This window comes from Pyxicephalus adspersus, chromosome 3 (genome assembly GCF_032062135.1).
Source record: "Pyxicephalus adspersus chromosome 3, UCB_Pads_2.0, whole genome shotgun sequence".
Taxonomy (NCBI): Eukaryota; Metazoa; Chordata; class Amphibia; order Anura; family Pyxicephalidae; genus Pyxicephalus; species Pyxicephalus adspersus.
In genome coordinates, this window is record NC_092860.1 from 9,969,436 (window position 1) to 9,989,721 (window position 20,286).

The 20,286-nt window shown below is 40.3% G+C and overlaps 1 protein-coding gene across 1 annotated transcript in view; it reads right to left on the reverse strand.

Annotated features, from left to right (window-relative positions):
* Positions 1-20,286, reverse strand: part of OGFOD3 (2-oxoglutarate and iron dependent oxygenase domain containing 3) — a 67,470-nt gene that overhangs the window by 22,229 nt on the left and 24,955 nt on the right. Inside the window, exons 5-7 of the mRNA XM_072403528.1 lie at positions 15,206-15,270; positions 9,848-9,904; positions 7,329-7,482 (exon numbers count right to left, since the gene is read on the reverse strand). Of these exons, the coding sequence (XP_072259629.1) occupies positions 7,329-7,482; positions 9,848-9,904; positions 15,206-15,270 (276 nt within the window). The remainder of the gene's footprint in view (positions 1-7,328; positions 7,483-9,847; positions 9,905-15,205; positions 15,271-20,286) is intronic.

The following is a 20,286-nucleotide window of genomic DNA, read 5'->3' on the forward strand; positions in this document are numbered from 1 at the left end:
TACAAAGGTGCTACAGGTACCCATCCACCCTTCACCCTGAAGAGCTATCCAGTCACTTTGACATTGAAGAAGTTTAGTTCAGAATTCCGTTGTCACAAAATATGTTCCAGTGCTATTTATATCTCTCTAACATGAGCCAAAGTCTAACCCGTTGTTAGGGAAATTGCAGCTTAACTAGATCCTTGGCTAATCATGAATCACGATATGCGATGAGATAACTGTTCATTTCAGATGTTCTCAGTGCACTCCCTGAGGACAACAATCTGCTTCTAGGACAACAGGTCATTTAGGATGTGATAGGAAAGGCGCACATTTCTCACACCACCGCCTCATCTCTCTGCTGCAACCAAATGTCACTTGTCAACCAGACTGACAGCTGGACAGAGAACAAATCTCTCTTCCAGGGAACAGTGACAGCGCTAAGGAATCATTTTACTGACCTTAACTCTTCTATCCAAGAGTCAGAAAGAGACCCGATGCCTGTAGTGACGGGACTTAATAAATTTATACCACTAAAAATTCTGCAATTAATGGAGAGCTGCAACCATTACCCATCAAAAGATTTGTATTTCTGCCTATCCTGTCCTGAGATTTACACAGCCCTTAAACAGGCAAAGCAGGCGGGAGACCCAAAGTTTCCCCCCCAAAAAAAGAATTTCTTTCTAAATTTCTTCCAATACAGACCTTCACTACCCACACTCTCCTTAGCCTCAATGATGCCCCTGTAATTATAGAATTGCTGGAACAATCCCAATTCCCATTTCTAAAACGGAAAAATGCCAATACCCCTGCCAGTTACTGGCATGAGACTGCTCCAAAGTATTGTTTCTGCAAGTAGAGACGTCTCCGGGTCGGGTAACTCCTTACTTTTCCCGTGGTTTCTGCGCCTGTTTCCCAGCCATCCCAGACTGTGTCCAGCGATATGCAATGATTTCTGGCTTTGAGATGAGATAGTCAGATCTGATCAAACATACAGGAGATTAGACGAGACGGATGTAGCAGTAGAGAGGTCTGGGGTGGCAGCCAACCAGCAGGACAGACAGAATAATTATGCAGTATGGCAGCAAGAAATATTATGACAGTTCCTCAAAGCTGGACTCCAGGAAGATAGAAAATACATAAATTGTAGCAGCTATGAATTTATTATTGTATACTAAAACTTACTTTAATGAATGCGACTTCATACCAGCCTTACTAGCAGCCCCTATTCAGCAGAACACAGAGGGGGAGAGAAAAAAAGATAGGAGCCAATCAGTTGTACTGCAGTCAATGCTTCTAGAGAGGGAGCAGAGTAATAGGGAGCTAATTCTTCTTCTTTCAATATTCAGTCAAATGCCAGGGGAAGAACAAGACCTCTAAATCTCACTGAACTACTGCAAAAACTGGACTGGTTCCCTGCTTTGTAAGATATGACCATGCTGTGTAGCAGAGCTGTGTAACCCATGACCAGATGGGCAGAAATACAAATACTTCAGCGGCTCCCAATATTTTGATATATTTTAATACTAATATTATTATTATTATTATTATTATTATTAAACAGGATTTATATAGTGCCAAGATATTACGCAGCGCTGTACATTAAATAGGGGTTGCAAATGACAGACGGTGATACAGGAGGAGAGGACCCTGCCCCGAAAAGCCTACAATCTAGTAGGTGGGTGAACTTACACACAATAGGAGGGGGATATTTAGTGGTGGGAAGTAGTGATAGTTTCAAAAGACAGAAGAAGACGGGTAGGTAAGTTTGAAAAAATGGGTTTTGAGTGCTCTTTTAAATGAGCAGAAAGTAGGAGCAAGCCGAATAGGGCGAGAAAGACCATTCCAGAGAGTCGGGGCAGCTCTAGAGAAGTCTTGGAGCCGTGCGTGTGATGTGGTTTTGAGTGAGGACGTCAGCAGTAGGTCATTGGAGGAGCGCAGAGAGCGGCTGGGGGAGTACTTTTTTACCAGGTCAGAAATGTAAGTGGGACAATACCTGTGTAGGGATTTGAAGGCAAAGCACAGGAGCTTGAATTTCATTCTAAGGTGAAATGAAAGCCAGTGTAGAGATCTGCAAAGAGATGCAGCAGAAGAGGAGCGGAGGGAAGGATGGATGAGTCTGCTGCAGCATTCATAATAGATTGTAGAGGAAAGAGTCGGGTTAGTGGAATACCAGAGAAGAGAATACCTAACCATATGCAATGTTATAGGAGTAAGAGGCATAGAATCCAATTACCATTCCCAACCAAAGTTCTGTTGAGTACCTTTAGAAGTTTCCAGGGGTTCCTTTAGCTGTGGCTGCCTGTCCCTCCAATGTGAAGGTGCATAATTGGGGGTCTAATGTCACAAAAATGACCCCAGTAATAGTTTCACCTCTCTATAGGAATTGAATCTAGACTGCTGTGGTAAGAACATTCCTCACACTGACCATCAACGTCTGGGGCATCTTTCTAAGTTCAGTATTTTAGCCGGGTTCCCGGAGACCTGAACATTGTTTTAGGGGTTCCTAAAGGGTGAAAAGCCAGGACACTATCTGCATGGAGTTTGCAGGTTCGCCATTCGTGTTTGTGTGGGTTTCCTCCGGCTGCTCCGGTTTCCTACCACATTCCAAAAATATGCAGTTAGGTTATTTGGCTTCCCCCAAATTTACCTTAGACAGTAAGAACGATATATGACTATGGTAGGGACCATAGATTGTGAACCCCTTTGAGGGACTATGGACTTTGTACAGCGCTGCGTCATATGCTGGCGCAATATAAATACATTGTAATATTAATAATAATAACTAAATGAATAAGAAGCTTCCAAGGACTTGGTTATTAAGAAAGATTAACTGAACTAAATGAATTCTGCCTTGAGAAGAAGCAATAAAAGCTAAACCCCAGACACACTTACTTATTCATTTATACGTTTCATTAGTCACAAAGGATTTACAGATACTTTGTGTGCACAAATCACCTTTGTAAACCCAATTACTACTTATTTCTAAGACAGAAGCAGTGATATGATCGCTGTGCTGCCCATAGCCTATACAGAAAGCAGAAATGTGGAACAGGTCCAGCCACTACAGGCTACCGACATGAAAATACAGGAGGGGTCGGATACAAAGGCTCTCTCTTGCTGCAGGGTTACTGGTCTGTATTACAGGAACTGCGCTGCACAGATCTGGTAGAAACACACACAAGCTTTTCAAGATTCAAGTATGGATGTATACGGCAGACAATATTTCTTCAACCTGCAGTTTTAAGGGGTCATATGATGACCTCAGATAAATACAATAGTTTTCCTTTGCAAATGAGCAAAATTACTCACTTAAAGCAGACCTATCATCACATTTTTTTTTTTTTATTATTTAAAAGGATAACTAACCCTTTTATACAAGGTGAAAAAAAATATTCTTTTTATGTTTGAAGAGGAGACCCCATTTCCAATGGGGTGGGGGTTCCCCATCCTAATTGTCACGAATCCCAGGAGGCTGAGGGCTGCTCCTTCTGCGCCTGCCCGAGATCAGGGGGCTTTCTTCTTCTGTTAAAAAAAAAAGTTGCATGCGAAGTGAAATTCCAGATCTCACACTTGTGCAGTGCAAGATTGAGTGACACGGGAAGAAGAACCTGGAAGAAGATGGCGGCGTGCGGTGTCCGGTCCACACCAGGACGAAGAAGGAAAACGAGTCGGTGCAGAATCGGCTGGACCAGGATCCCAGAGGGATCGACGGCATTCCATCTATAAAGGTGATTTAGTGAGAGTTCCTCTTTAAAGGGCACAGCAAATGACAATGGAGCATACGAAAAATATTTTTTACTACAAGAGTTGTAAAAAAAAAAAAAAAAAAAATTCTAAATATTAGCCAATGCTTGTTTAAAAATAAATGCTCTATATATTTCTAAATGCACAACATTTACCTGGCTACGAAATGAATGTACCCAGCGCTGTAAGTTGATCTCCTGGTGAGTTCATTGACCCTAAGGGATCATGAATTCCCTTTAATATAGGATTTGAGTTCTCTGGATCGGTGGTGGGTTACAGGTTCCTCTGGGGATGAAGATTTTATATTTGGACAATGGACACATGCATCAAGTTTAAAGCAGCAGAAATCTCCACTTGATGAAAGGAATTGACAGGCAGGATTTGTTGATGAAAAAAGAGACAGACTGCTTGTCATATCATTTTCCTAAAGAAGCGCACAGAGCTGAACATAGTGTACTGTCTCGGCACGACTCGAGAGCGTTACGTCATCCTGACCCGGCCAACTAAGCTGATCAAAGACCCCAGAAGAATGCTGGATGAAGATGGAAACACAACTGGAACTTGGACAGTGCAACCCAGGAAGAGCCACTTTTGCCAGGTGTCAGCATATTAGCACATTATGGCTACAACTTCCTGGGGGCCAAAGGTTTTGCTTGAGTTAAATTCAGCTATAACTATGTGACAGTTTATGTTTTTATCACAAGCCATATCCCTTCAGCTTCTTTTATAGCTCACAAGTTACATTAAAAAGATTTCCATGCAGTTTGTGCTTTCTTGTCCATCCATCACCCCCCTGCCCCCCACCCCCTCGATCTGCTATCCCATCATACAGTTTGAGATTTTGCCAGGTATCCCTTTAAAACTGACTTGACTGCATAAAACAGAAAACGTTCATGTTGCTGGGTGCTTGGGGTATTTTAAAAAACATGATTGGTATTGCTTGTGGTAATTAACGAGAAGTTTTATGAGAGTCTTGTCTTTTCAAACAACACTTATTAATAAGAAAATATTTTTAACCTTCCGCATTTCCAAGGTCTCCAGTGGCCAAACAGATACATGAGAAGGCTTCCAAAAGTTAATGGTGTGGATTGTAGGATGCGGGGGTTTATTTACAAAGCTGTAAGTAGGAAAAGACCCCTGGGGGGCGGTGCGGCTCACGCTTATCCCCCTCCTGGGACTTTGCTGCAGTTATTATGGATGCTGATTGAGACTTGATATTTATTCAGGCTCACAAAATCTGCAGACGCCGTTCTGGGAAGCTGGTAGACTGCCGACAGACGGCGATTATTTATTGCTGTGGGTAAAGATGTGCATGTTCTCTTCGACTTACCGCAAATCCCCTGTGCACTCACACATATATCCATATATCGCTCAAACTGATGGAGGAGTTTAGGGTTTTATAGGGAAATGCTGAAACCTCAATGTGTGGCACCACAGGGGGGACTTTCAAATTGCTGCTATTTTTGTGACCAAATCTGTTTTAATAAACTACAGCCATTAGAAATAGGAGTTTAGCACAACAAAGCGGTCCCTGATTCCAGGTAAAATACAGGTAGCTATGCTGCTTGCATTTACTGATGTATTCTAGAATGCGGAGCTCTCTATATTGCTTTTAGTTATTATTATTAAACAGGATTTATATGTTGCCAATATATTACGCAGTGCTGTACATTAAATAGGGGTTGCAAATGACAGACAAATACAGACAGTGATACAGGAGGAGGAGAGGACCCTGGCCAAAAGAGCTTACAATCTAAGAGGTGGGAAAAGTATCAAACAATAGGAGGGGAGATATGGAGTGGTGGGAAGTAGTGAGAGTTTTAAGAGACAGAAGGGTAGGTGAGTTTGAAAAGATGGGTTTTAAGGGCTCTTTCAAATTAGGAGCAAGCCCAATAGGACGAGGAAGAGAGTTCCAGAGTCTGGGCAGCCCAAGAAATGTCTTGGAGGACCCTCCCCAGAAGTGTTTACAATCTAACAGGTGGGGACGTAGCATACAATAAGAGGGAGGATATGGAATGATGTGTAAGTAGTGAGGGTTTAAGAGATAGAAGAAGAGAGTCAGGGCAGCTCTATAAAAGTCTTGGAGCTGTGCATGTGACGAGGTTATGAGTGGGGAAGTCATTAGTAAGTTACCTTTCTGACCTAATAGATTTTTCTATCAGGTCAGAAAGGTAAGTGGGACAAGAACTGTGGAGGGATCTGAAGGCAAAGCACAGGAGCTTGAATTTGATTCTAATGTGAAATAGGAGCCGGTCTGGAAAATTGCAAAAAGAGACAGCAGACGAGAAATGGTGGGAAGAATGGAGAAATAATTCAACATTATCTCCTATTATACATGCTTGACACCTGTCATTAATTTACTTGGCAGTAGAGTCATATTTCAGATGAAAGCAAAAAAAAAAAAAAAAAAACTTGAACCTTTAATGTGTTTTGCTCCCTTTTGGTCATTTAAATACAGAATATCCAATCCATTACAGTTGTTTCAGACTAGCTGGCCATTGAATACTGCAGGGTTTGGGAACCAACCAGAACGTTATAGTGATGGCCCCTTAAAAGAACCAAAAAGCCCCAAAATAAATCAGTGTAAGTCTTAGTAGAACAAAGGGTATCTACATATCCTTGCACAGCTATACCCGCTATCCAAAAGTGAGGAATAATCTTCTGTTTTTGATATTGGTGACACAATCTTTAAATAAAACCTGTAAATACCTTCTAATTTAAAAAGGCTCATCTGAGCTTTATACCTAATGAAGAAGGTGGTGTGAAAGCTTGCATTTTTAATTGGATAATTCAGCCAGTAAATTGCCAACTTTCTGTAATCATGGATGACTAATACAGAACATTATTCTATTATATCACAGCACCCGGCAGCTAGAAATAGACCCAATATTACAGGTCAAGTATCATCTCTGTGTTTCTGCCACCTCTACACTATGCTAACCAGCATGAGTCAACAGCTTAACCTTTCTGTGTTTGTCCGCTTTCCTGGTACATGTCTCTGTGTCGCTCTAAAGAATTCACCAACAATAAGAATTAACATCCCTGTGTTGTTTATGTGGGCGACGATGGCACATGGAGCCGCGCAAGGAAGTCACCTCTGCCCCCTATTACCGTCTATATCTCAGGAGGGCCTGCTAAAGAGAAATTCCAATTAATTCCCACCCAGGAATGCTGAGGAAGCTGGAAGGTTGCAAAAAGAATTTCCACAACAGGACTGAAATCCTAAGTCCTATAGGATTTACACCACCGGTCTGCTACAAAGCGGATCAAACTGAACTGCTGACCGATTTAAAATACATTGGACGTTATTTTTCTGTAACATTTAAGTTACAATTTGTTAAATGTCAGTATAATTGTTACAGCAGGTATCTTTTTTTTAAATTGGTAAATCCAATCCAATCAGGAAGATATTGTCGAATCTTTTAAAGTGGAACTAAAAATGTTTGATTAGACAAGGCATTGTTGCAGAAATAGACAGGCGATGTCCCTTTTGCAATAATCGATCTTACCAGCATGACTGCTGCAGTGAAGCGTCAAAAACTTGTTTGAGAAAGACTGTTGTTATGTGTAAGAGGCCTGAAACAGACATCTGAGTCTCTTACCTTATCGATATGTGGGTGCCAATATTCATCATGTGCGGTTTTGGCCTCAGAGCTGTTCATTCTGGAGAAAAAGGTGGGTTTGGTGAGGTGCAGAGACTGGGCATCGAGATCAAACGTCCTTGCAATTTCCTGCTGGATTCTCCCCCTCACATCACTGTGGCACAGATAAAAAAATACACATATTTTAAATGATCTATGCCATTGCAACATATGCACAGGGTACACAGTTTTCAAGCATGTACTCATAAAAATTTTGAATTATGAAATGCTATTATAATGTTAAAGTTAAAATGTCTGTCTACATCTTGGGTACTAATTAAGGAACTGTTACTTACCTTATCCTTCACTCCCCAGGTGGGTTCTCAACATATTGTTTTAAAGACTAAATCATCAAAAAAAAAAAACAAAACATTACACCTCTTTTATTGCAGAACCGACAGTCAATGTCTGTTCTGCAATAAAATAAGTTTACATTCACAATTTTCCACTTCCAGTGTCCAAACTGCAGCCATGAGGATTGGCAATGCCGGAATGACATAACGCGGGAGATCATTCAGGCATGCCTGGCATATTTCGGCATTTTACCCAGCATGGGCACCTCAGTGTACTATTAAAAGAAGATTGTGAACAGGTAGGTTAAAATGTTTTATTGTAGAAAGGACATCACATCACATCACTTCACTTCACTTCAGCAAAACGAATCTTGTCTGCTCACAATTTGTGCATGCAGAACTATAGTTCTGCTTAAAAGCACGGAATGAATGGTCCTGCACAGAATATAACCATGCCAGCAAGGAGGCAATTTAAGGTGAGTAAAACAGCTTTTTATTGGCACCCAAAAGAGCATTGAACCCATAAAGAAGGGGGCACACTACTATAAAAGCAGTTTTAAAATTGAAAGCCAAAATAAGATTTAGGGTTTACATCCAATTTAATAATTCTTTGACATCATATGGTACATGTATTGCGGTCTTTAAAAATGCATTACAAAAACACAACTGTGATGAATAAACCCCATTCTATCAGTGCATCAGCTCTCAATAAATTCAGGACTCAGCTTCCTTTAATGAGTATCAGACACAACAGTTTAGTTTCTCGTCTTTCAGACAGATTGAGCCAATTACAGTTGGTTGCTTTCCACTTAGTGCAGATGATCACACAATATCTTAGCAGATAATCAGCTTTAATTAAACAGGAACTCAGCTTCTAAATGTGTTAGTCACTTGCGGAGTAATTACACAGCAATAGCCACTCTGCTGCCTGGGGAATGGTAAAAAAGCCAGTGGGAGTAGGTCAATATAGGACTTACAAATGTATTAATCCTATCTCCGGTACTGCAAAGAGGGCAATTAAAAAAAAAGTTAGAAAATGTATAAAGTATCAACGGTGTTAAACTGTGGGCTTGTAGTTGATTGGGAGCCTATGGACAATGCAGTGCCATGCACTGCAGCAGTGTTTCTTAACCAGGGTTCTTCCAGAGGTTGGCAGGGTTTTTTTCAGCAATAAGCAATTTGTGACTCTCAGGTCAGTATAACTGAATGTGACATTCTCCCCAATGGCCAACAAAGTAGAAGGCATTTTTCCCACTGATCACCACACTAATATACGGTGAGCTGTGGATATAATTTTTTATAGCAGGGGTTCCCTGAAGACCAGAAAGTTATTTCAAGGGTTCCCCCAAAGTTTAAAAGTCTGAGAAGCGCTGGGCGACAGTAAGCATGTTTTCGGGCATTTAGGATTGTTGAGGTTCACCAGTCTACATTGCTATGCACTACAACATGTGTGTGTCCGCTGACCCTGACTCAATTCCTGTGGGGGCCCATGGATCCTTGGACTAAGGTGTCAAAGATTAAGGCAGTGTTTCTCAACCAGGGGTTCCTTGAGCAATGAGCAATTTGTGCCTGTGGGCAGGTCAGTTAAAGTGCCACCAATGGTCTTGTTGGCTATCTGTAAGGGTGACATACTTGCTAATGGCCAGCAATGTAGGAGACATTCTTTCTACTGAGAATCACACTAATATACTGTGTGCTGTGGATAAAGTATTTATAGAAGGGGTTCCCTAAGATTTGAAGGTGTTTTCAAGGGGTTAAAAAGGTTGATCTATGCAGGGGCAGAGCTGTGGTAAGGACCCACTATGTCCCAACTACTATAGACTGTGGAGGGGGTGGAGTGACATTCGTCCCAATGGCCAGCAATGTAAGAGGAACTCTTCCCACCAATCACCACACTAATGTACTGTAAGCTGTGGATCTAGTAATTAAGAAGAGGTTCCCTGAAGACCTGAAAGTTTTTTTTCAAGGGTCTCCCATGTTTAAAAGGTTGAGAAACACTGGGTTCAATCAATGGACTTCTCCTATCTGATGCCAATGCACAGGATGCCACGTTGAAAATAAAATACTAATGAAGTCACTGTAGCTAAAGATTGATTGGTTGCAGTATATTACATTTTCAATTGTTGAGTTTATATTTCCTTTAAGATCAAAGTTAAGCATGGAGGACACTGACAAATGAAAACTTACCGATATAGCTTGAAATCCTTCTCAGTTATTATCTCCTTCATTTTCTCTCCATAGTATCTGTAAAATTAAAATAGGTGTTTTTATATATAACATAAAATTTAGTTTTGAATGTTCGATAAATAGTTTGAGGACCCTTTGTTATAGATCTCTCACTCTCCTTGTATAATTGAATTTAGGTTAGAACACCCTGAAAAGATTATTAAAAGCCTTTTATTATTATTTCTGTAAAATCTGCCAATATGTATTAAATAAATATGAAGCTAAATAATAAGGTAATGACATCTAGTGTTAATGATCCAGGTCAGGGCTGACCAACTCCAGCACGAATCCATACAAAAGCAAGTACTGATTACAAATTCAGAAAATTACTGTTTTATGAAACCCTTGGCCTGTATGTGGTCCTTGAGGACTGGGACGGCCCCCGGGGACTGGGGCTGGGACGGCCCCCCGAGGACTGGGGCTGGGGACGGCCCCCCGAGGACTGGGGCTGGCCCCCCGCGGACTAGGGACGGCCCCCCGCGGACTAGGGACGGCCCCCGAGGACTGGGGACGGCCCCCGAGGACTGGGGACGGCCCCTGAGGACTGGCGCTGGGGACGGTAGGTTAGACTATTACAAAATTCAATGTTTTTGCTGCTGTCCTCCCAAATATTTTTCACTGAAAGCTTCAATATTTATAGAGTTGGAAACTGTCTGAAGAAGCAGACAGAGTGCAGCAAAACGCGTCATGGACAAAACAGGCCTCTTTGTTACCCAAATGGGACTATATTAGATTGGAATTTGATGTGATTGCAGATGCACTAATTGTTTTTTTAAAAGCAATTTCAAATTTGTATAATTGGTGGTGTAGAGTTTTTTTTTTTTTTTTTGCAAAACCCTGTCTTTACTGGATGCCTAATTTGTTGTATTCTCCCAAATATGCTCTTACATCACTTGAGTGCACTCATTTTAATTTCTAAAAACAAGGAGTGCATTATATATTACAGTATACTCAAAGCTCTGTTGGTCCATGTCATCTAGCATTCCGCTTTTGCAATGCAGCAACATTTAAAAGCCTCCATGGCCTTCATCATTGTTACATTTAAAGATTTCCCTTTTTTTTCCTGTTCTGGTGTGACAACCTTTTTAACAAGACTGAAAGTCAAGGAATTTCTCCAGTGGTTAACCTGAAATGAATTTTCATCCTTCCCTCCCTTCCCACTGTATTTGAATTGAAAAAATGGGGTGAAGATACAGTTTAATCTTACATTTTAAGGTGTCTTTAAATTGCATTTAAAAAGATTAGGGACATCACAATCTGCAAGTACAAAAAAATACATACTGGTCTTTTTTGGGTGACAACACAGTGTCCTCTGCTGTACTGAAATCACAAGCAGTGGTGCCAACCCTACCTTCTGAACCTCCACCTATGCTTATCACACTGGGACTGGTTTTTTAAAGATCACTTTAAAGATACACTTTAATCTGTGAACCAGGGTGATCCATCAAACCTGGAATCGTTTCCTTAAAATCATTTGCTATTAAGTTGGCAAATGTTTTCAATCCAGGGTTGCTGCACCCATGTTCACCCATGATAGTCTATCAGCATTGAAGAGTTTTAATAAATAAATTGTGTGCAGGGAAGGAATGGACTGTTGAAAAGTTTTGGGATCACACCTCTTTTTTGCAAGAATTGACTCTCCTAGAAGCTGGTCCTATTTAAAAAACTGGTAATGATATCGCAGGAAGTCATAGAAGCATTTCCGTGCTACAGGAAGAAGGTAAATAAAAAACAATGCTGGGCCATTATCTAGAGGGGAAAACGAAGGTTTCTGGTTGATCCTGCTAGAAATCCAGTAAGCTATCATTAGGAGACACTTTCTCGGGACACCCCTAGCAAACACTCTAAAGTTGTGCACAGCTGAAAGAGATTTTAGGAGCTAATTAGTGCTCCTTTGCAGCCACCGACTTCTGAGATTTATAGCTTCCTCTAATCCCAGTGATCTGTGACTGTTGTAGCATTTAGCTGGGCTGATCTGTGCTGAAGTGTGATTCGTGTTTTTTACTGTTGCTGACCATTGTCTATGCCATTGTCATTGCCATTGCCAACATATTACGCAACAATGTACAAAGTCCATAGTCATATCACTAGCTGTCCCTCAGAGGGGCTCAAAATCTAATGTCCCTACCATAGTCAAATGACTTTAATACAGTCGAAGGTCAATTTAAGGGGGAAGCCAAAAACCCTAACTGCATGTTTTTGGCGTGTGGGAGGAAACTGGAGGACCCAGAAAAAACCAAGCAAACACAGGGAGAACCTGCAAACTCCATGCAGATAGTGTCCTGGCCGAGATTCAAAACTGGGACCTAGCACTGCCAGCGCCAGAGTGCCACCGTGAGCCCATACCCAGACGTCATCCCTTGCACAATAAGTCCTGGGGGCAACTGTGTGCTGGGAGATGCAACCAGTCTCCCGAGGCTGAGCAGGGGCTTGCCAGAGGTGAAAACTGCAGCGTTAGATTGGGGAGGTGACGCTTGAGGAGTACTGGTGTGGACCAGGGCCTTACAGCTATAACTTCTTTTTACTCTCTGTAGTAATGAAATCTTAAGCAGTGTTATTGACCCTGTCCAGTGCATCTTTGTTACCTACAGAATCACTCCCTCCGTATTACATAGAGGAGGAGGAGAGGAGGTGCTTTGTGATCACTCATTATGGATACATTACATTAAATAAGTGTTTTCAGCTAAGTACAAAACTGTCAGGGTCCCCAGGCAATAATAAAGCAAAAAGAAAATTAATGAAGACACCACATCAAGGACTGCAATAAACGACAACATTTTTGTTCCTTGGTTTCCAAGCACTTTAAGAACATAAAAGCTGAACGATGAAGCTTGGGTATTACTTTTCTGATACTCGAGCAGGATTTACAGCTGGAAGGGAGAAGGACGCACTGTGCAGACACGTTGTTATCTAGAATCCCTAATGAGAAAATGACTGATCTTTTAGGCCTTCTGAACCGGTTTCTGGCCTCTTAGAACAATTTATCTTCTGTGCCCAAGCAAAACTCATTCATAAAATGTATTATACAGTGTAACTGGTAATAAATCACTCAGGTGCATTACTAATACAATGTAGCACAGAAGTTATTGCTCTGAAACAGTGGCTGAGGAAGTGTTCAGAGGAGCCGAGATCTGGTGTGAGCAGAGTTGTGCTTGATGACCTGTAATAAACAATAGGACTAGGAATAGAAGGGGAGGAGAGATCTATAAACAATGTGGAGGAACCAAGGGACTCTAGATAGCAGTTCAATGTGCATGGGATTTGACCACCAACACATACTTCTAATGAATGATTGTTATACATATATATCGGTCAGAGAGGAAACCAGAACAGGAAAGTGAAAGGAAAAAAAGGATAAAAAAGAAAATAAATGGAGAGGAAATAAATGTGAAAAGATTGTAACAAGGATTGAGAGACAATCAAAAAAGGGAAATAATCAAATTTAAGCTCCTGTGCTTGGCTTTAAAATCCCTCAACAGTTCTTCCCAAAGATAGAGAAATACCCCCCCCCCCGCTGCTCTTTTCGCTCCTCCAATGACCTACTACTACTTCCTCACTCATAACCTCATCACACGCACGGCTCCAAGACTTTCCTAGAGCTGCCCCAACACTCTGGAATGGTCTTCCTCATCCTATTCGGCTTGCTCCTACTTTCTGCCCATTCAAAAAAGCCCTTAAAACCCAACGCTTCAATCTCACCTACCCGTTTTCTTTTGTCTCCTAAAACCCTCACTACATGCCATCATTCCATATTCCTCCTCCTATTGTGAATACTTTCCAACTTATTAGATTGTAAGCTATCCTGAGCAGGGTCCTCTCCTCCTCATATGCCGTTGTCTGAATCTGTCTGGTATTTACTAACTCTATTTAATGTACAGCGCCACATAATATGTTGGAGATATATATACTATATAGATACTGTTTATTATTATTAAAAGAGAAAATGTAAAAATGATAATAGACAGATAGACAGATAATAGAAAAAGTGAGTGAAAGAGAAAAGAAAAGGTGAAAAAAGAAGAGAACAAGTGAAACAAGAGAAAATGTGAAAGGAGAAACCAAAAAGAGAAAAATGAGGAAAATGAAAAAAATAGAAAAATAAAAGAAGGGAGAAAAGAAAAAGGATTAACATGAAAGGAGAGATAAAAAAAGATATAGAAAATAAAAAGAAAAATTTAAAAGCAGAAAAAGTGAAACAAGATAAAGTGAGAAGTTAGGGAAAGGTGAAGGAATGCAAACGAAAGAAAAGAGAAGAAGAAGAATGTAAAAAAAAAAAAAAAAATTAAAAAAAACAAAGTGAAAAGACTGAAACAGCAAATAAAAACTAACAGTACAAACTATTGGGAAAAAAAATTGAAGCAAGCTCAAGGGAAATTGAAAGGAAAGAAAAGTAATGTAATTGCAGCAAATAGTTAATACAAACTAAAGAATGTTGTACTGTGTTCTTGTTGATCCTACAGAAGGTTAGTTGTTTTATAAGGCTTAGTCTACACGGACGTTTTTCTCAGCGTTTAAACTGAGGCTTTAGAAGCCTGTGTTTGAAAGTCCAATGCATTCCAATAGGCTAATCTACACCAGGACGTTTCCTTGGGGCACGTTTTTGAGCATTATCTATAACGCTCTTTGCAATGTTTTAAAAATAAAATGCGGGAAAACGTGGGCATTGATTGCAATAGGGGTAATATACTGCATTTTTCAGCGTTTTTCCACGTTTATAAGTGCTTGAAAGTAAACACGGGAAAACGCAGCATAGACGTTTTCCAGCAGTTAAAGGGCAAGCTTTAAAACGCATATAAACGCTGTAGGAACATTTACATGCGTTTTTAAAACTGTCCGTGTAGACGAAGCCTAATAATGTTGCCAGATTGCTTGTTTTTCTCCACCTCCTTCCTTTACGTTTTGTTTATTATTATTATTATTATTAATATGATAAGGTTAAGATTTATTTCTGGAATGTAAACCCTTTTTCCCTTTTTTATTCTGTTATACCTTGCCTTAAAATTAGAAAAAACAAAAAAAATCCTAAAGGAAAGAAAGAAAATGAGAAAAAACAAAATAAATAAAATACAAGGAAAGGGAAACAGAAAGGGCAAAGTAAAGGTAAAAAAAAACAACAATGAAAGGGAGAGGTGAAAGAAAAAAAAATACAAATATTAAAAAAGGGGAGACATTGACTAGTTAAAGTACAGAAAGACTATGGGGAAAAGTTAGACACAAAGATGAAAGTAAAAAGACAGAAAATTAAAAGGGAAAATGAAAGAGAGAAGGGAAAGACAGGATACCCATGAAGGTTTAGAAAACAATACAAGACTTCCTCACCGGTACATATTCACAAAATTCCTTCCCATTGACAGAGCTCCAGAGTGCAGGTCCAGGATGGATGCCTGAAAAACGAGAGAAAAGGAAAGTTTATTAGAGATCTCGCAGTTTAATAAAACAACAATATTCCACAATGACTTCGCGCAAGATAAGATTCTGGGTAATGAGTAATACCACCCATCATAATGTAACCCCTAAAGAGACCCTGCTGTCAGTCCCTTCTCTCAAGAAGCTCTCTAAGACTGGAGAACATAGATGATCGTGGGTGAACCCGGGTGATCCAGCAAACCTGGAACCTGGAATTATTTGCTGGCAAATGCTTTAAATCCATTCCAGGTTTGCCGAATCACCCAGGCTCACCCAAAATAGTCAATGTTCTCTAGTCTCGGAGAGCTTGAACAAATTAGGCCCGTTGTGCTATTTACCTTTTTTATCAACTCCAAGCTAATACATTAAAGTTTACAGAGGTGAAGTTGAGGTTGGAGGAGCTGGGCCAGCAGAAAAGATTAATTAGACACCTCTGGATGAAGAAAGAGCTGTCATGTGCAATGAGCTAGGAAATCTACTAGTCAAAATTAAAAAAAAGTTGATATCTCTTAGATTGTAAGCTCTTCTGGGCAGGGTCCTTTCCTCCTCCTGTGTTACTGTTTGTATCTGTTGTCATTTGCAACTCTTATTTATTGTACAGTGCTGCGTAATATGTTGGTGCTATATACCACCCAGCTGCTTTTGGGTGGTTACTGAAGAGCTGGTGGTTACACTTACAGCTCTATCTGGGGAAATTAAACACAAAAACCAATACTGCAAAGAAGTAGCCTGGGTAGTTATGGCTCTGTAATGACTCCTGTACGTGAATTTTTATTGTCTTTGTGGCCAAATAGCATTGTTAGTCCTTTCACAAGGTATATAACTGAGCTCTGTGTGCATTGTCCTTGCAATAAGTTGTTGCATCCCACACTCACACACGTGTGTACTTTTTGACGGTCTGAAATAAACCTCCAACTCTTTTCACCACAAGACAGTGCTCATCAATCCCCATAAGACACATTTACCTATAGAGATAATAACGTGTACTGAGGAAAGGAATCATTGAAAAGTATTTTAACTGTCCTAAGTGCACTTTTACTGCACTCTATCTTTTATTATGTTCAGTCAAATTAAGCTAGTTTATATTTATAAATTCTTCCATTCTTCTCATAGGACCCAGAGAACTGTACTGGATTCCTCAACCATCTACCATTTATATTGTCTGATGAATAAATCCCCAAATGTTTTATGACATTCCCTAGAATGATTAGGTTTAGGTGTCTCCAGTGTTGGGTATAGATAATACTACAATATACAAAAGAATTTAGATATTTCTTCTCTTTTTTTTGTGGTGAGAGTTTGAAGCAGTGTTTGTCAACCATGGTTCCTTCAGAGGTTGCTGGGGATTCCTTGGACAATGAGCAGTTTGTGCCTCTTAGGTCAGTTTAAGTGACACCGATGACTTTTGTGGCTATCTGTAAGGGTGATTCTTTCCAATGGCCAGCAATGTAGAAAGAATTCTTCTACTGACCACAATACTAATATACGGTGAGCTGTGGATACAGTAATTATTAATTATAGGAGGGGTTTTCTGAAGACCTGAAAAGTTATTTTAAGCGGTCCCCCATGTTAAAAAGGCTGAGAAAGACCTTTATGTACCTGCTATATAATATTTTTATGTGCACAGTAATGGCCGCATCGGAGCAGCACAGTGTACAATTGCAGCATGCGATAAAGTGTAAGAACTGAATCCGGATGCTGAAATAATCACCCATTGGACAACATTGCTGAACAAACAAAGTCAGACCAGGTAGAAGTGGACACGTAGTCCACATGTTGAGATTGAGTACAGTGTCCTCCCCAGTCCTTTTAACCGGGCACACCACCCAGCTGAGTGGTTATTGAAGAGTTGGGTCACAATAGAGGGGCTGCCACCACAGTTCTCTCTGTTTGTGTGGGTTCCTCCCACATCCCAAAAACATGCAGTTTGGTTAATTGGCTTGCCCCAAAATTGATCTCAGACTGTGGTAATGACATATGACTATGGTAGGGGCATTAGATTGTGGACTATGTACAGCGCTGCGTGATATGTGGAGCTATATAAATACTTTGTAATAAGAATAGTAATAATAATACGTCAGTGTCATTGTTACATTTTGTGATTTGTACAAAATCAAGGTTACATTTTTTTCCCAGCAGTGGAGTTTTCCTTTAGGCAAACACAGGTTCCTGTGAAGCTTGTTATTGCTGTGCGACCTTCAAGTCTGAACACATTTAATTTAAATTAAAAAATCTGCTATTTCCATTGTAAGCCTTTCTGAAAAAATAATACACGCTCGTTAAACGAACCTTTGCAATCCTTCAATGGGAAAGTCATTTGGAATATTTCATTGACCCCTGGTGTTGTCATCTTCAATTAAACTAAATATTATTTTGCAGTCCAGCTCCCTAATTGAAACAAAACAGCAATTGCAATTCCACCGTGGCGATGTTTACACGAATAGAAACGCCGGCAGAGGGGACTGGCAGGGAGACGCGGTGGGCTTGACGGTAAAATCCGAAATGGAAAAAAGCCCAAATTTGCTTGGGCTCGACACGACAACATTTCCATTTACTAATCAGGGGAACGGGACTGGAAAATTAAAGGACGAGATTTCACAGCTGCTTAAATCCTTTTCTGAACTGTAGTGAGCCAGAGCTACAAAACCTCAGCTGGAGAAAGTGGAGGGGTGGAGAGTGTGGCAAGCTAAAACTAAAATAAGAGTGGGACGTACGGACAAATGACCATGAATACAATTAGGGAATATTAAGGATATGGGAATTATTTGGGATTCATGAACGTCTGATCAAATGAAAATTTGTTTTTAAACTCAATGGGCTTCTTTTATTAAAGCTCACCAAGGCTGGAGAGGATACACTTTTATCTGTGAAGCTGGGTGATCCATCAATCCTGGAAGGGATTTCTTCCTTTGCTTTTTGCTAGCAAAGGTTTTGGAATGCTGGACCAGATCCATTCCAGGTTTGCTGGATCAACCAGCTTCACTGATGAAAGTGTATCTTTTCAAGCATTGGCGAGCTTTAATAAATCAGGCCCAATGTGTCACGTCTTGGAAGCCTATGATGGAAGGGGCAACTATCCATATCATAGGTTATATCACCCCACATGGACTAGAAAAAGATGGAGGCATCTTTGTTCAGGCATCATCCAGAGTTCCCACATACATCTCATAAAGAAAAAACTGGCTAAGAGACAACACAATCATGAAATCCTGATTCATTTGCAGTTATTGGCCGTCTACACAAGTGAGCCCCTGCTGAAGCCTGTCACTGTGATTTGCTAAAAACTGGGCAGAGGAAACTGAGAAAATGCCTCCTCATGCCTGCAGCAGATTGATATATTCATCCCAGCCTAGGCAAAGTCACTGGCCTGGCACTCAAGGATGGTATTTTCGAGATAAAAAGTAACTGCAATGTGAAAAAAATGATACTGTTGTATATTTTGACATGTCACAACTTCATTCATGCACACTTCCAACGTTACCAAAAGGTTTACTTTAACTTGTTACGAGACTAGTGTGATCTGTAATGGCTTTGTGATGAAAGTTATAGGGCTTTTCTTATTTAATTCTATCTATTATGTTAGGTCTAATGGCCCATAAAGAGCTGTGTGTAAAACTCTGTCAGTTATGTCTGACTTGCATGAAATTGCACGCTTCCTCATCGACTCTCCACTCCTGAATCCTATAACTAGCCACTGTGACGTCCAATAAAACATCTCCGGTGATTCAACCGCTCCTTTATTTCGGTGACAGAAAATGATCATCCTCTGTAATTCCTTAGCTGTCCGTTCTCCTGGCACGAAAGTGTTTTCCTACCAGTGAATTAATGTCATTTCAATGTCAGCCCTGCCTGTTTGCCCGGTGGCTGCTCACGCACTGTTTATCTGCAGGGGGTTGCACAAATGTTATGACTTGGTGACAGCTGTCTGCGTAAAGCACATTGAAGGGAGCAACGCAAGCGGCTCAGGTAGTGGAACAATGACAGCTAGGGGTCCTAGAGAGATGTCACAGCTTGGAAGTATATAAAAAAAAGATTTAGGTGAAAAGAAGATTACATTGTGCCGGATCACTAAGAAAAGAGAAAATTCCCCATCCGACAGAAAAGTTTTGCCACTTCCCAAAAATAATAAGATAATGAAAAAAAAGAGGAAAGAAAAACTCTTAAAACTTCAGCTCCCTATAGACAGATGAGGTTCAAAAAGTAGGAAATGTGTTGGCTAAGATTTCCATATTTCCATTTAAAACACACAGCTAACACAGAACAAAAATGATACAAATGTTTGTCATAATGGGCAGGGTCCTCTCCCGTGTCACTGTATCTGTCTGTTATTTGCATTTATTATTTTTTTAAATAAAATTATAAAGATACATAAAGATACATTTTATTAAAAAAAATTTTAAAAAATTGTCCAAACAAGGGTACAATAATAGAATAAACTCTTGTATTTATTATTTAGATTTTTCTTTATAACTTTATCACTGGGATCAATGTAATCTGCTTTTAAATTTTCCCCCAAGCCACGCCTCACCGGCGTGCCGACGCTTCACACTTCACAATGATCGCACCGAGGATGTGATGTAGAAGCTGGCGAGGGTTTGCTGAGGACACCGCTGGATCGATGGGAGCAGGTAGGTTTTTTTTTTCCTACCCAGAGTGTGGCTCGGAGTTACCACTTTTGGTATGTAAATTTCACCCCGAGCCACATTCGGAAATACTGCCAAGGAGGTTAATATTAGTTGTAACAATAACTAAGCATCCATAGAAAAACTTGTTTACAGCAAAACTCCCAACACAATTCGTACATAATACCCACTTCTTCAGGGAAACAACAAAGCGTTCCAAAAAACCTTACCGTCCTTTAACCACCTGAGTGTTACACTGAGGTCTAGATTTCTGTAGATTTCAAAAGTGATCCACTGTTTTTCATGAAATTTTTTTTTTAAATTGTAGACCTGTAACTTACAGAAATATGTCCGAACAGGGGTTCTAGTAGA